Source organism: Crotalus tigris, unplaced genomic scaffold (genome assembly GCF_016545835.1).
Source record: "Crotalus tigris isolate CLP2741 ecotype Arizona unplaced genomic scaffold, ASM1654583v1 scf7180000018299.754606, whole genome shotgun sequence".
Classification (NCBI taxonomy): Eukaryota; Metazoa; Chordata; class Lepidosauria; order Squamata; family Viperidae; genus Crotalus; species Crotalus tigris.
This window is the reverse complement of record NW_024096930.1, coordinates 537,861-553,203: the sequence shown is the minus strand read 5'-3', so window position 1 is coordinate 553,203 and position 15,343 is coordinate 537,861. Positions and strand designations below refer to the sequence as shown.

The 15,343-nt window shown below is 38.6% G+C and overlaps 1 protein-coding gene across 2 annotated transcripts in view; it reads left to right on the top strand.

Annotated features, from left to right (window-relative positions):
- EIF2B3 (eukaryotic translation initiation factor 2B subunit gamma) overlaps positions 1 to 15,343 on the top strand; it is an 86,210-nt gene that overhangs the window by 63,185 nt on the left and 7,682 nt on the right. For both annotated transcript variants that reach the window (XM_039349621.1, XM_039349620.1), the window contains exon 11: positions 15,204 to 15,307. In XM_039349621.1, the coding sequence (XP_039205555.1) occupies positions 15,204 to 15,307 (104 nt within the window). The remainder of the gene's footprint in view (positions 1 to 15,203; positions 15,308 to 15,343) is intronic.

The following is a 15,343-nucleotide window of genomic DNA, read 5'->3' as shown; positions in this document are numbered from 1 at the left end:
CTGGATGACAAGCTTAAAGTAGCAGTGGTTGTCAGAGTAAAACTGATGTCATTTGTAATAGAAACATGTTTGGCAAGATTGCTACTCTTCTTTATTTTGAGTATATACTCAGTTTTGTTCCCAGAAGCCATGAATTTAAACTTGTTAAGTTGCACAGAAAATGTTGCATCTGTATCTGTGTGAATAGTCCATTGTGTTAAACATGAAAATAGATAAAATCAACAAAATGCTTTCTGATCTAACTTTAATGGTAATATGGTAATCTCTCTAATATAATTTTCTCTCTAGCCCAGAGAATCCATATTGAACTCCAATTTATGGTATGTAGAATGTCTCAAAGATACAGACACACACACACACACACACACACACACACACACACACACACACACACACACGATATAATATACACTGGACTAGAAGCTGTTACTCTATTATAAGAGGACACGTTTTATAATTGAGACAAACTTTCAACGTGTCATTCAGATATATTGGAAAGCCATATTGATTGGGAATTATGCAATTGCCATTGCCATATTGTCTTGAACAATTCAAGAGTTTTATAAAGAGCTTTGAAATTATTTCATGGGAAGTAATATTGGAATATATTAAATAAACATGTTTAAAGACAGAGAAGTCTCAAATGGCTTTAAGCCCTGGTCTATGTTAAAACAGAATTCAAAGAAAGGTTCTCAATTGGACTCATTTAGATCCACTACTAAGATTTGTGCAAGGTTTTTGTGAATAGGTGTGGAGATGGAAGACTAATATCAATAGACACTTTGATACCTGTATCAGAGGATCCTAATATAATAATCCATAGGTCAACTCTTCCAGTGAAAGAGTGGGAATCCTAACAGAAGTGACCAACCTGTTGTCAACTGTCATTTGTGTCTAATAGTATCATATATATCAGTTACAAAAGCTACGAGTGACGCAAAGAACCATGAAAAGATACATGCTTGATATTACAAGACAAGATAGAAAGACCTGCACATGGATTAGAGAACAAACGAAAGTATACGATGCCATCAAGAGAGTAAATGAATTGAAATGAAAATGGGCTGGTCACATAGCAAGAAGAACTGATGGCAGGTGAGCCAAGGCAGTCGTAGAATGGATCCCACTTGATAAAAAGCGTCCACGAAAGAGACTAAAACAAGATGGATCAACAACATCAGCAAGTATTGTGGGCCCAATTGTCAAAAGAAAGCTTAGGACCGTATAAGCTGGAAACATGCGGAAGAGGCCTTCATCCTGCAGTGGATAGACAATGGCTAAAATGTTGATGATATCTGTTATTTTCCAGCCTTAAGTTAGGTTTGGACTAGAGCTGTCACATCACCTTCCACCTTGGGAGGACTGCTGTTGAATATCCAAGTGATTAGTGAGGTGAGAAACATTCACCCAAGGTTGGATGGCAATCCTGGATAATAATTGTGGATTTTGAAAGAAATGAAGAAGAATAACTACAAGATTTATATGCAACTTAACTGAGCTGACTTGCCAGATCTTTTATAGTCATTTAGGAACAGTTCATTTGGTGTCCCTGCTGCTTTTTGATGAACGTCAGATACAAGTGAATTGTTTTAGCACACTGTTGCTGTCTTATAATTTGTAAGCCATTTGAAACACAAATAGTATAGATATGTGGAATAAAAATTTAAAGAACGTATTGCTGAACCTGTTAAATCTGGGCCCTTAAACAAGAGCTGCTGTTTTGCAGCTCATGCATAAGCCAGGTGAATTTGCCTTAGCAAATGGTATAGTTTTGTTCTTACAGCAAGATTATGAATGAGGGAGAGCATGTGTGTTTAGTTAAACCCTGCTGCCACCTACCACATGTCTCCAATTTAATGCTATTTTTTGTGAGAATATGGCCAAGTAAAAGAGAAGTTAAAAAGAAAGTAATAGAACTAGTTGAAAATTAATCATGAAGTAATTAGGTGGTTTTCTTAATAGTGCCTGATGTACAGAGCTAGGGACAAGCTGAACAAATTCTAATTAATCCCATGGAGGGTTTGGGATTCATAAACTACAGCACAAAACTTTTCACTCACTGTCCATCTTATATAATGCATGCATTAGAGCAAACTTGTTCCAAGGTGGTATTTATATACTGTACCGCCATAATACAGATTTTACAGGACATTCCCTCAGGAGAAAAGAGGCTTGCTTCCAACTTCATAGTTTGCAAAGCTGCAAATAATGTGACACTCATGTGGAGATGATCAAATACATTATATTATACTCTTGGGATGGTATCTTCCTTTCACGGGACTTGCTGAGTGCCTCTCATATTAGCTATGCATGCCACATTTATCCCAGTGTGCAGGACCATGAGCACTAGATCCCATAAAAGGACAGATTCCCATAATGTAGGCAATCTGCACTAAGCAATGTGTTTCAGAATTAATATAAAGTGGAAGAATTAGAGGAAACTCAAACAAAGATACTACTTTTATCCTTACAGATCTCATATTAGCCACTCTGAAAACAGATATGGCATCGCATGAATATGGAGGTGTGTTCCATAATCTTTGTGGAAGTTGGTTGCTATTTAAAAAGGGCCCAAATACAGAAAATATTATCCTTGTAAGATTTGTATTTAAATCCAATAGCTCTTGCCAGAGACCAACAAAAAACAGCCAGCAAGATGCTTGCTTTGGCATTGGGCCTGGACAGCTATGCTTCTGGAGCTCCAGGATGAGTTCTGCACTGCATTATACTAATAGACAATGTCGCTCACTGACACCTTAAGTGTCCTTCGCCATTATGGAACACCCAAGTAAGCAGACCACCCAGAACCATGGCACAGTGCCCTGTGACCTAATGGAAATGCCCACTGAGTGAAATGTGTTGCTTTTTATGATACCATGTCTCCCTGTTATCCTACCAAAATACTAAATTCCAGCATGAAAAATTGAGTCATTTCTATTTATTACCCCTCTCATGGCTTCAAAACAGTTCCTTATTTTGCATAATATGTTTTAGAGAGAGTAACAGTGCAGAAGTGTTAATTCTTTTCCAGAGTAAACAGCGATAATGTCAGAAAAACAGAAGATAATAGTGACAGCTCTAGGACAGGTCAACCAAAAATCTATGAGATCTCCAAGCTGTCTCAGATCCCAAACATAGAAAAGACAACAGTTTCACATAGAATGTTCAACTAGGAAGATTCAGTTTTACAGATCAGTCAACCCCACTTCTCTTTGCCTTTCCCAGGCAAATGCTTTACCATATAGCCAACAGTAAGTAAGTGGACCAGAATATGCTCCCTGCAAAGTGCAGCTTAGAGTTGGTTGATATCCGAGATTGGCATTTAAATGCCCAGGTAGAATAGCAGATGTATTCTACCTCTTGATATCTGCAGACTGACTATATGGCAAGGATTGATCACCCATCTAGGGCTGTGAATCAGTGAGTCTTAAATAATTGGTATATAGCCTCTAACTATGTGCTGTCTTTGCATTGCTGCAATCTGTTTCTTGTTTGCGAACAGTGCATATTTCAGCCTCCCTGATTATTCTGACTCTTCCTAGGTGTTTGTCCATTTCTGTTTTCTTGGACTAAAGAGAATGCAAAGCCACAGGGTTTTTTTTTTTTTTTTTGATACTCTCAGTATTTTAGGCAAAAGAGGCCCCTCCCCTGTTAACTTTGCTCAACACACTTGATTTATAGATAGATAGCAAGCTCTGAAAGTCAGCAGTCCTGGCACTGTGTAAATCAGCTTTTCTTATTTATAGTTTCAACAGGAAAAGGAATTATTTCCCAACTCTTTACATTTCTTTCCGAAGCAATCGACCACCCTGTCCTTTGGTTTAAAGCTGTGTAGCTTTACCACAAAAGAGTGGCGGGGAGGAGAGAATGCAGCCTGGAATTGCTCTGCTATAAAAACTCCAGATTGTGTGTTCTTGGACGTTGCCTTTAAAACAGCTTCCTTTAAGGCCACACAAGAGATGGCCTGTGTCTTTGGCTTCCTCCCACCCGCCCACCCCCCAATCTCTGACCTCTTAGAAAAATAAATAAAAGATAAAGCAGGGTCTGGAATGCTGCAGAATGAGTATACATTTTACTCTCTGTTGTTTTCTGCTGGGATTAGTTGTTTACAATGAGAGGGAGGTGCAAGTTGCAGCCTTACTGAAATTAGAAGCATTTCAGAGTTATCTTGTTAGGTGGTCTCTGCTTTAAAGACTTACATCTACTGCCTTCCCTTTTGTCTTCTTGGTCATCATTTCTCCATGTGCCCTCTGTTAAAGAGAAGTTTTCATCATATCTAAACAATATGCTAACTGTGCTTTCGCTATTAACCCAAAAGTAGGTTAAATTCTGTCTTATGAATGTAAAAGGTTATCAAATTTTAGTTCTGCATTAAACAAATTTAAATAAACTTTTGCATTCTTCAAAATTGAAATCATTGAACAAATATTCTACAGATTATATACATATACCTCAATTTTGAATTAAAAAATCATAGAATCATAGGATTGTAAGGGTCCTGGGAAATCTTCTAGTCCAGCACCCTGTCCATTGCAGGTATTCTCATACCATCCTGGGCAAATAATCATCCAATCTTTTCTGGAAAGCATCCATGACTTATGAAGCTTTAATAGTTCTCACAGCCAGGAAACTCATCCTTATTTCAACTCTCCCTGCAGAGCATCCTTTGATTGGTTCATGTTTTATCCTTGGGTGCTATGGAGAATAAATCCATCCTCTATGCCAGGTCTTTTCAACCGGTGGTACACGTACCACCTGTGGTACATTAGCATGTGGCAGGTGGTACTCAGCCCTGCCCAACCAAGTGTAGTGGGGGAGGGAATGAGCCAGCGCAGCACAGGACTTACTGTGAGAGAGTCCTCCGAAGCTGCAGAGTGGCTGGGGCGAGGCAAAGGCCCCAGGCTCACTTCGGGCTCACCCGGAAGAGAAAGAAGGGGGCGGAGACAGGAGAGGCTATAAAAGGAGGCAGTTGGGCAGGAGAAAGAGAGAGAGAAAAAGACGCAGTCTTGGGAGGAGGCAGAGTCAGCTCTAGCTGCACCGAAGGGAAAGAAGGAGAAGGGTGGGGGAAGAGGAGAGGAGATCAAACAGGCCGGCCATGAGCTGATCTACAACTTCTGTGGCAGCCATCCGTGCTGGCAGCAACAAATAGGCAAGAAACGCAGTGGGGGAGGTCGCCCTCCACAGGAATGAAGAAAGGCAGCAATTAAAGGCAGCATCGGCTGGAGGTGAGGCAGGGAGGGAGGGAGGGAGGGAGATGGAGAGTGGAAGGATTCTTATGTGCTTTTGTGACTTTGAAGTTCTGGGATTTGTGCAATGTGGGCTTTGTGTTCTTAACATCTTAAGGAGGGTTTGGCAATTTCCATTTGACTGATGGCTGATGCCTCGTGTTAGCTTCTGTTGCACTGCTATTGTTAGCTGTAAGTTTTGCTGCAAGGGATTTTGAAGTATTTTTCTCCTGAATGGATTTTGCCTGTAGCATTCCCTTAGTTATGAATGGAACCATTTGGGGAGGCTGTCTTAGCCAGCAGCCAGAACTTACTACATTTTTTTTTCTTCCTTAAGTGCTGGCTGCTGGCTCCTTAACTTTCCTTTCTAGCCAGTTGCTAATTCTTAAAGGGGAATGCGCCTTTTTAAGCTAGTTTCCTCACCTTGTCTTTTCCGTCTCTGGAGGCTTTTCCTTGTTTGATGAATATATGGAAGAGGGAAAATATGGGGGGGGGTTCAAATTCTTCCTTCAGAAGGAGATGGGAATGAGAAAGAGGGAGGCAGGGAAGGAGGGAGGGGGGGAAGGAAATCCCGCCTTAGCATTGGCCGCCAGCAGCCCTGCCATTGACTTTGCTTGTCAAAAGGTTGCAGAAGGGGATCACATGACCCTGGGACACTGTGACCATCATAAATATGAATCAGTTGCCAAGCATCCAAATATAAATCACATGACCCTGGGCATGCTGCAATGGTCATAAGTGTGAAAAATGGTCATAAGTCAATTCAGTGCAATTGCAACTTTGAACAGTTTTTTTTTTTCCCTTTGGTCATCAAGTTTTTGACACCTTGCTAGGTGGTACTCAAATATTGCCATATTCTAAAAGTGGTACAATCGGTGAAAAGGTTGAAAAGCCCTGCTTTATGTGATGCTATACCATCATACATGGAAGACTGCTATCATATTTCCCCTTAACTTTCTCTTCTTTAGGCTAAATGTATCCAGTTCCATTACCTATTCTTTGTAGAATTTGGTCTCCAAGTCCCTTACCATCTCTGCTATTCTTCTTTGAACTCTTTCTAATCCTTCAACATTTTTTTCTTTTTTGTATTGTGGTGACTAGAACTGGACAGTGTATTCACCAGTATGACATAGAGCAGTGTTATCATTTCCTGTGAACTTGACCCCATAATTCTGTTGATGCCAACTGCATTGGCTCTTTTGTTAGCACAACCCTTTATTTGTAGACATGCTTCAACAAAGTAAAGCAAATGAATGACATATACTTCAGCTCACAAGATGGAAGTTCCTTTCCCTGTCTTTCCTGTGTAGCTCTTTTATACCCACTCCCAAATCAGGACTATATTGCCCCCATTTTTAGGATCACATTGGTGGGTCTCTAGGAAGTGGACAGGAGGAAAAAAAGGTACTGTAAGGACATTTATCAATCATGTAGATCAGTAGACACGGTTGAATTCAAGCCAGTATGTTGTAACTGTTAAAATCATTCCATTAGATATACAAAAGATCACATTACATGTGACATCTGGAAGAATCAGAGATAAGTTCTGGAAAAAGTTGCACAACACTCTCAATAAATAAATTCCAGGGAAAATTTATTTTGTAATTGGCATGGATGCTGGGAACAAGATGAGAGAGTACAGAAAAAGCAATCGGATCATTTGGACCATTCAGATATCCAAGAATGAATGAGAATGATAACTGATGAGGATGTACTTAAAAAGACAATTTATTTGTTTTGAATACATAGTTTAAGAGCTTATGTCAGTGCACATGCGAATGAATTAAAAATTGAAAATGAATGCAAAAAATGCAGATGAGAGGAAGTTTTTCTATAGAGAAAGAGTTGCAAAGAATATAAGAGAGAGGAAGGAATAGTCAATAGACACAGAAGAATGCAAAGAAATGTTGATGGAAATAATTGTTTTGGAGGTAGATGAAAAATAGCTAAAGAATGAATAGAATAAAAAGCAGAATGAATAGAATAAAAAGCAATGACAATTTGAAATGAAACAGAAGTGAAAAATGCTGAAAGCGATATTTATGTATGGGAACTATAGGTACATGGCAAACAATGGAATGATTGTAAGGTACAAATGAAAAAGGAGAAAAATTGTGAACTTTAGTAAGGCTTTATGCTGGGCAGGGGAATGCAGATTTTTGTTTCTCATCAGGTAATATATATAAGAAAAATGGCTTATGGCAAAAAGATTAAAAGAAGTTGATGAATTGTGTACCATGATAAACTATCTAATAAAGATGGATGGAATGTTTGTCAGAAAATAAAATTGGCTGGGTTTAGGAGTATTTCTCTGCCTGTTTTCTTATATGGAAATGAGAATTGGGTATGTTAGAAGAAACATAAAAGTAAATTGTATGCAGTGGAATAGAGCACATAAGAAACACAACAACAAAAAGAGACAAGCCTGGAATGAATGATAATGAATTATTGTGGATTGAATACTAACATGAGTGATCAGTATGTAAGAAATATATTGAGACAGCTTGGTCATATAGGAAGAATGATCAAAGTTCCAAAAAAAGAATGAATGGATCAAGAAGAAAATACAGATTGATAAAATATGGAGAGATATAGTGACTGGTATTGATATAAATGACATTTAGCAATATTTCTTTTTTTCTAATCCTATGCATAATTTCCTTTAATTGCTATTTCTTACTTGTTTTTTGCACTTTGCATACTTTTACTTATCCCAAAAGAGCATACTATAATATGTATAAAATGTACATTATTACATTACGAATATTATCACTGTATTCCATTTGTAAAACATCAAGTTAAACAGCTGTTTCTAGCATATTAATGTTAATAAAATTACCCAAAACATGTATGAAGGCTCTAATCCCTGTCAGACTCTTTGTTTTGCCAAATGTTTTCATATTTCATTTTAAAATTAATTCCATATTTGTAAATAGCAAGTAACAATTGACAGTACATTTTAAATAAAACTTATTTGGAATATTCATAATTACAATGAATGTTTCATAATTGATCAAAGTAGTTCCTTTTGGGGGGGAGCATTTCTCAACTGAGAGAAGCTCTGGGTTAAAAATATTGTTGAATGTTTTCTCCTCTTTTTCATGTATCAATTTTCACACTGAAGTTTTAGAATTCATATTTTACTCCAATGTGGATGTAAATTGGGACTTTAATTTCCATAATTCTGAGGAAGTCTTGCTGGATGGGTGTTACAGATAATCCTTAACTTACAACCATTTGTTTAACAACAGTTTGAAGTTACAACGGCACTTACAACCAGTCCTGGCACTTAGGACCATGTCAGCATCTTCACATCATGTGATCAAAATTCAGGCACTTGGCAATGGGCATGTATTTACAATGTTTGCCGTCTCCTGGGATCACATGCTTTTCAACCTTCCCAGCCAACGTCTGACAAGCAAAACCAACGTAGGAACTGGACTTGCTTGTGTGAATTATATAACAGCCACAGTGATTCACTTAACCATGCAAAAACACTTGTAAAATTTATTTTATTTTATTTAGAAAATCCATATTGCCACCTACTCACACATGGCCATTCAAGGCAACTTAAAAACTGCCTTCCTTAGCAACAGAAATTCTGGCCCCCCCGTTACCTGTATGGAGTCATGCCCAAGCACATCTAGAGGGTATTAGGTTGAGGGGGCTGCTTTACCTCTGTGAGAGAGTACAACTTCACATTTATAACTGATCTGTTCCACTGTCTTTTACCAATAATATAGTCAATTTGATTTATCTGGGCTCTATGTGCCCTACTAGGAAAGATACTATGGGCATATACTCTTGGCATTCTCCACTTATCCCTCATAGGAGCAGTTCCTGCATAGCAGGACATTTGGGGCAGACGTAGCCATACCCCAAATTTTCAGTTTTATTTGCAGAATATGCTGCCTATAAAGTTAACGTGGTGTCTGAGAGTTTAGCCCTTAACTGCTCAAAACATAAACTCTTAAACCTTTTCCAACTTTATGATGAGGTGTGCCTTTCTATTGTAAAAGCTCTAAAATCATGGTTTCTGAATAATCTGTACCATTAATCTTAGAAACCACTGCTTCAAATATGTTATTGTATAGATAGCTGCTATCAACCCACTTACAAGGGCTAATATTTGTTAATATTTGTAATTTTATAAAGCGGCACTGCTCAAAATTGAAAATTAGAAGGCCACAACACAAAAGTGCTTGTTGTATAAGAATATAAATTTATTTCTAGTTCTTTATCCTGGATAGTAGGGAAGGACAGAAATGAGATTAAATTCAACAAACATATACTTCTTCTCTTGGCAGTCTTTACGGTTTGATTTTCAAAATGTGCACAAAAAAGCATTTGCAAGTAATTTCCAAATGGCTGTATTACAGCTGTCAGTGAGTGGAAGGAACACCCACAAAATGTGCTTCAATTTGTTTTCTACTCCTGTGGTAAATACTAGCCAAATTGCTCTGTTATGTGGCAGGATCATAGCAGGAGCTAGAATTATCAATGTGTGCCTGAAATCTTACATACAGAGATTGTATCATCCTGTTGCCAGGGGAGATGTTACTCTAGTTTTGCTAGCTTCCAAAATGAGGATTGCGCTTTTACCAATTCTTTCAACTTCAATAAATGTGCGCAGTTGTAGGTTTTTTTTTTTAATTCCAGCAATTCCTAACAGAAGAATGATCTATATGTTTTTATACAACAAACTGAAAGTCACACGTAGCTATTGAGATATTGTTTTAAAAGTTCCATAGGCTCAATGTTATAAAAAAGATGGAGGGGTTATTATATTACAAGCCCTTTCATGTTGATTTCAAACTAACTTGCAGATTGATTAGGATTGGTTTTGCCAGTCAAAATATTGATATATAAAAGTTATGTACCAAATATATATACACCAGGATAAAATACAAACAAAACTGTTTTAATACACTTAGCTTTCATCGGCTAACTGCCAACATTGTCAGAGTAAAATGCCGGTGTTTTGGGAGCTTGCTTATAAAGCCGGCCGTTTTTGCGCTCTGCTCAAGCCAACACACACTGATAGGGTTTTGCATTATAGGAGCAACCATCCGGTGTCACACAAAATTGGCTGCATTAGGACACTGTTTAAGCAGATCAATACTCACTGCAATACTGACAGAGCAAAAGCTGAGGAGAAGAATCACCTGTATCGTATCTGCAGGCGGAATGCTATCCAGTGGAATTTATTAAGAAGTACAGACCGTATGAGCCTCACGGGAGCCAACACATAGGCACGCCTATGGCATGGACAACATTGCCATATATCAACGGAATGTCGGAGGCAACGACGCAGATGTTAGCCCCATATAATATTAGCATTGCCCATAAACCAGACCAAGCCCTGCGTGCTAAGATAATGCACCCCAAAGAGCCTCTCCCCAATGAAGAAAGATCCTCAGTGGTATATAGAATAAAATGCAAGAATTGCCACTGCAGTTACGACCAAACGGCTCTGGACCAGGATTCACAAGCATGAGCTGGACATCAGACGGCTGGAACAATGTTCACAAGTATGGGCACATATGGCCAGCTGCAACCATACGTTCAACCTTGCGGGGGCGGAGACCATTGCCCAGGATACCTCCAAGGGCGGCTGACTACTTAAGGCTATCCGACGGACACTCAATCAATCACCACATAGACCTACTGCCTGCTTATCAGGCATTAAGGGAGTGGGAGGAACAACGTAACAACTTGCAACGAAGGCAACGAGCGCCGGCTGTGCAGGATCAGAACGGCTGGCCTATGTGACAAAGAACTACAGCTGCCGAAGGGAAGGAATCCCCAGTGCATCCTGTGCAAGAACTAAGGGGGGGGGGAAACAAGGGCACAGCTAAAAGGAGGGGTGGCCATAGGACAGGAGGTGTTAGGGAACCAACCCACAGCAACAGGCACACAGACATGAACCAGGCAGACAAGGAGAGCAACCATAAGCCGAGGTGGCACAGCAGTTAGAGTGCAGTACTGCAGGCCACTTTAGCTGACTATGTTCAGCAGGTCAGCGGTTCAAATCTCAACGGCTCAAGGTTGACTCAGCCTTCCATCCTTCCGGGGTGGGTAAAATGAGGACCCAGATTGTTGGGGGCAATGTAAATATATATATATACATTGCTTACTGGTGTACACCGCTTAGAGAGTGCTTGCACTTAAAGCGGTATATAAGTCTCATAAATAAATAAATAAATAAATAAATAAATAAATAAATAAATAAAGGAGGAAATGAACACACGGACTGATGCGGGACAGCTAAAAACAATACGGCCAATTGGGTCGGGCAGACCAGTAACTCACCCCATGACCAGAGCGCAAAAATGGTGATATATATGTAGGTCTTTGGTTATTCGGGTTTTCTCCCACGTAAAATTGAAAGTGTCTTGGCGACGTTTCGACGAAGTCCCATTCGTCATCTTCAGGCTGGTGTTTTCAGCTTCGTGCTTCGCCAAGACACTTCCAATTTTACGTGGGAGAAAACCCAAATAACCAAAGACCTACATACAAACACCCGCAAAGACCTCAGAAAACATGTTTGTGTGTGTATATTTATTTATTTATTTGTGTGTGTGTGTGTGTATAGCATGTGTATATGTGGGTTATGTATGTGTATGGGTGAATAATATACTTTCTTTTGAGAGCAGGCAACAGAATTTCATTTTTAATGTGAGCCAGTGTGCTCACAGTAAAAAATGACAATAAAGGTTATCCTATCTCATTGGGCACATTAGAAAATGTGTGTAAACCCGTGGATCGATGACATTTTTATCATGTTGCCCATGTGAGCGGGTGGTTAATCTTCCTGCCATCATTGCTGGAGCAGTTGGAAAGGAAACAGCTGTGTCAGTGCAGCAGGAATAAGAAACCCAGGGAAAGAGCTGTCTATTCAGACTTTCCCTTAGAATTAACATCTCAATAAGAGGCTTTGCCAAGGCAACCTGAGCTAGATAACTCCACCATGCATAACTCTGTCTTATGTGAAAGGGGAGGTTGCTGGCCTAAGATTGAGTCAAGTCCTTCCTGTTCAAAATATTCCTTCCTTTTCATACCATAGATCTACTCTTCCCTAGACTGTAGGAGACATCAGTTTGGCTGTGGCCATAGAAGACACTACTTGTATGACAAAAATTGGTGTTCTTATCAAAATCCATTTGCATTTCTGAAGCTTTAAGAAACCAAGATCTCTGTTGTGATATTTTAAACTTACTATGGATGACCTGCCTAATTTATCAGCAATATTTCAGTGGAAGAATAACCATAGCAACCAATAGGACTTCCCATAACATCATTCTAGTCATTGTAAAAAGTTTTACCTTGCTTTTCTTTCTCATTCCCATTGTCTTTTCCTTCTCTACCATGTCTTTTTAGATTATAACCCTGAATACAGAACTGTCTGCTTTTAATTATTCTGGGAACTTTCAGATGGAAAATGTGGAGTATTAGCATAAGTAGCCTTGTGGTTCATCATTATGAAACCCCTGTGGAAGGCCTGCAAAATTATTTTGTAGTCCAACCAACTGGAAGCTACCCATTAACCCCCTATAGGACTGAATTTCTATCCGCAGATTAAAAGAACACAATTTCTCCTTTTCCACGAGGACTAGAAACTCAAGATTGTAAACAATATGATACAACTTGATCGCTGTGAATAACTGAAGAACTGAATTTTTATTTTTCTATTTCAAGACAGCTGTCCTATTAATTGTTATTTCCAGAGAAAGAGAATTCACTGCCCACATGGACAATCTGTTTCACTGTTAAATAGCTCTTATTCAAGAGAAGTTTTTTCCCCCTAATATTTAATTAAAATCTGTTTGTCAGCCAGTCGTCTTCATTGCCTTCAGTTTTGCTCAAGATAGGCTTCCAGCTATTGGGAGACTGCTTTTTTACTTCTCATTCTTTTCCCTTGTAAAACATTCAAAAATGCTTGTTTTTAATAGGCTATGTAGATATTCCACTTTCCTAACCTGCTATTTTCTGGATGTTTCAATAGTATTCTTACAATACAGTGCCTAGTGATGAAGACAGTTCTGCAGATATAGCACAGTTAACACAAAGTGGGGTAAAACAGCCACTTGGTGTTATTTGGGATAAATTGCATGGGATAAATTTGGGATAAATTTCATATTGTGTTACTGGCTCATTTTCTTACTATTTCATATTCCACATTATCATCCACTGAGATACCTAAATTTTCTTGGACACACTGCTATATTTGTCCTTGTATATTTGATACTTTATATCTAAATGTGAAATGTTACATATTTGTTTAATTTAGTCTCATTTTACTGAGAGATTAAATTCTCTAATTTAGTTTCAAGCTACTGCTTCATCTTCCAAGATTCACTCTTCATTAATTATGTTTACTGTCTTATTTAATAAGGATATTGTAGGAAATACTTTGTGTTCTTACGGTTTCAGTATCCATCAACTTATTGATTGCCAGGAAAAGATTACTGAGTTTAATCTGGCAAAACCTATTTTTGACAAACCAGTGTTGGCTCCTAGGAATTAGTATTGTTAATTATAAAAGTACTTTGCCAATATTTTAGAATTTATACCCCATCACTCTGAAGGAACTCCTCATATTTGATATCAAGATCTACCCAAATATCTTTTGTTGATGGTACCCTCGTTGCTGCCAGATAGTGTCCCCTGTCCTCTTCTGTCTTGTAGGAAGGAGTAATTAAAACATGCTTGCAACTCTCATTCCTTCATTTTCCTACCTAGAACCTCGTAAATTTTAGAAGCTTTCCTAGGCACATTCTTTGTTCCAACATATAGATGAGCGGTAAAGGATAGGATTCGGCTGTTTGTGTTAACTCACATCTTGAATACAGTCATTGGGAGGCCAAACTCCAGTCATCAGGATATGTTTGCAATTCCTCTTCATTCCTCTTATGTGAGGGATATGATCAACACACTCGTGTTTCTATATGGATCTGAGTGTTTTCATTAGTGCTTTTTGATTTATTATCTGCCAGGAGTCGAGGTTCACAAAAAAAACCTGGTACTACTATAGCATTTCAATGGCGCTGAAGGCCTCCTGAGGGTTTTGGGTCATGTGTCATGTTCTTGAACTCCTGGGCTACCATATTTGGGCTGCAAACATCAGATGGCAGTTAGTAGGTCTTTGTTGTCATTTTTTTTTTGGCCATTTGGATTTTTGCAGTCCAAATATGTTGGTCTTGCTTATTTCTTGCCTTTTGTCTCCTCTTTCTGCCTTTCATTCATCCAGTATATGGGGGACATGCAGTGAAAATACCTGAATCTCTTTCAGTATTTTTCCTGCAGAAAGCAGAGCTTCCATTTTCTTGGGAGATAGTTTACATTGTTCTTGGGCAGAAAAATAAACAAAGTTCATAGCTTGCAGGTCATTGATTGCTCCCTCAATGTAACTGAGGCCAGATTGTCTAAAGCCATATAACAGTTTTCTGCATTTCCTTAAACTTCCCCACTATATTTTTTTATATAAAGCTTCCCTTTTGTGTGCTTTCTTTGTGATGTCTCTTGTAAATAGAAATTATTTAACCATGCCCACTAAAGTTGTCAACTTTGATTGACCATTGGCTTTCCAGAATTTTGGATAGAAGATTTTTTTGTAGATTTCATTTATCTACTCTTTAAATGGAGAGAAAGCTTTAAATTTTCTGTAAACCATATACTTTGCCACTTAAATATATATTGCCTATCTCTTCCCCACAAGGCTTCCATCAAGAGCAATGGGAATGATCAAGATGACAGCTGCAGCCATGTGATTGAAGCCTGGCCCCTTTTGGACATGTATTGTGGATGCACCATATGTAAAAGGGGAGGAGCTTCAATTGCAAAGTCACAGGTGCCATCTTGACTTTCTGAACTGCTGCAAATGTTCTGCATCCCCATCACTTCCTCACTTACTTGGTTATAATAATGATGGTTAATTTAATTTTTGTATTTGTTTTAAATCCTCATTTATCTTTACAGATGCAATTTACAGAATTGTGTTGTTTGCCATCATGCTGTGATAGAGAAAGGAAGTGACCTCAAGGACTGTTTGATTGGAAATAGCCAGCACCTGGAAATTAATTGTAAGTGGAATCTAACCAGTGATTGTTAAAAAGGGC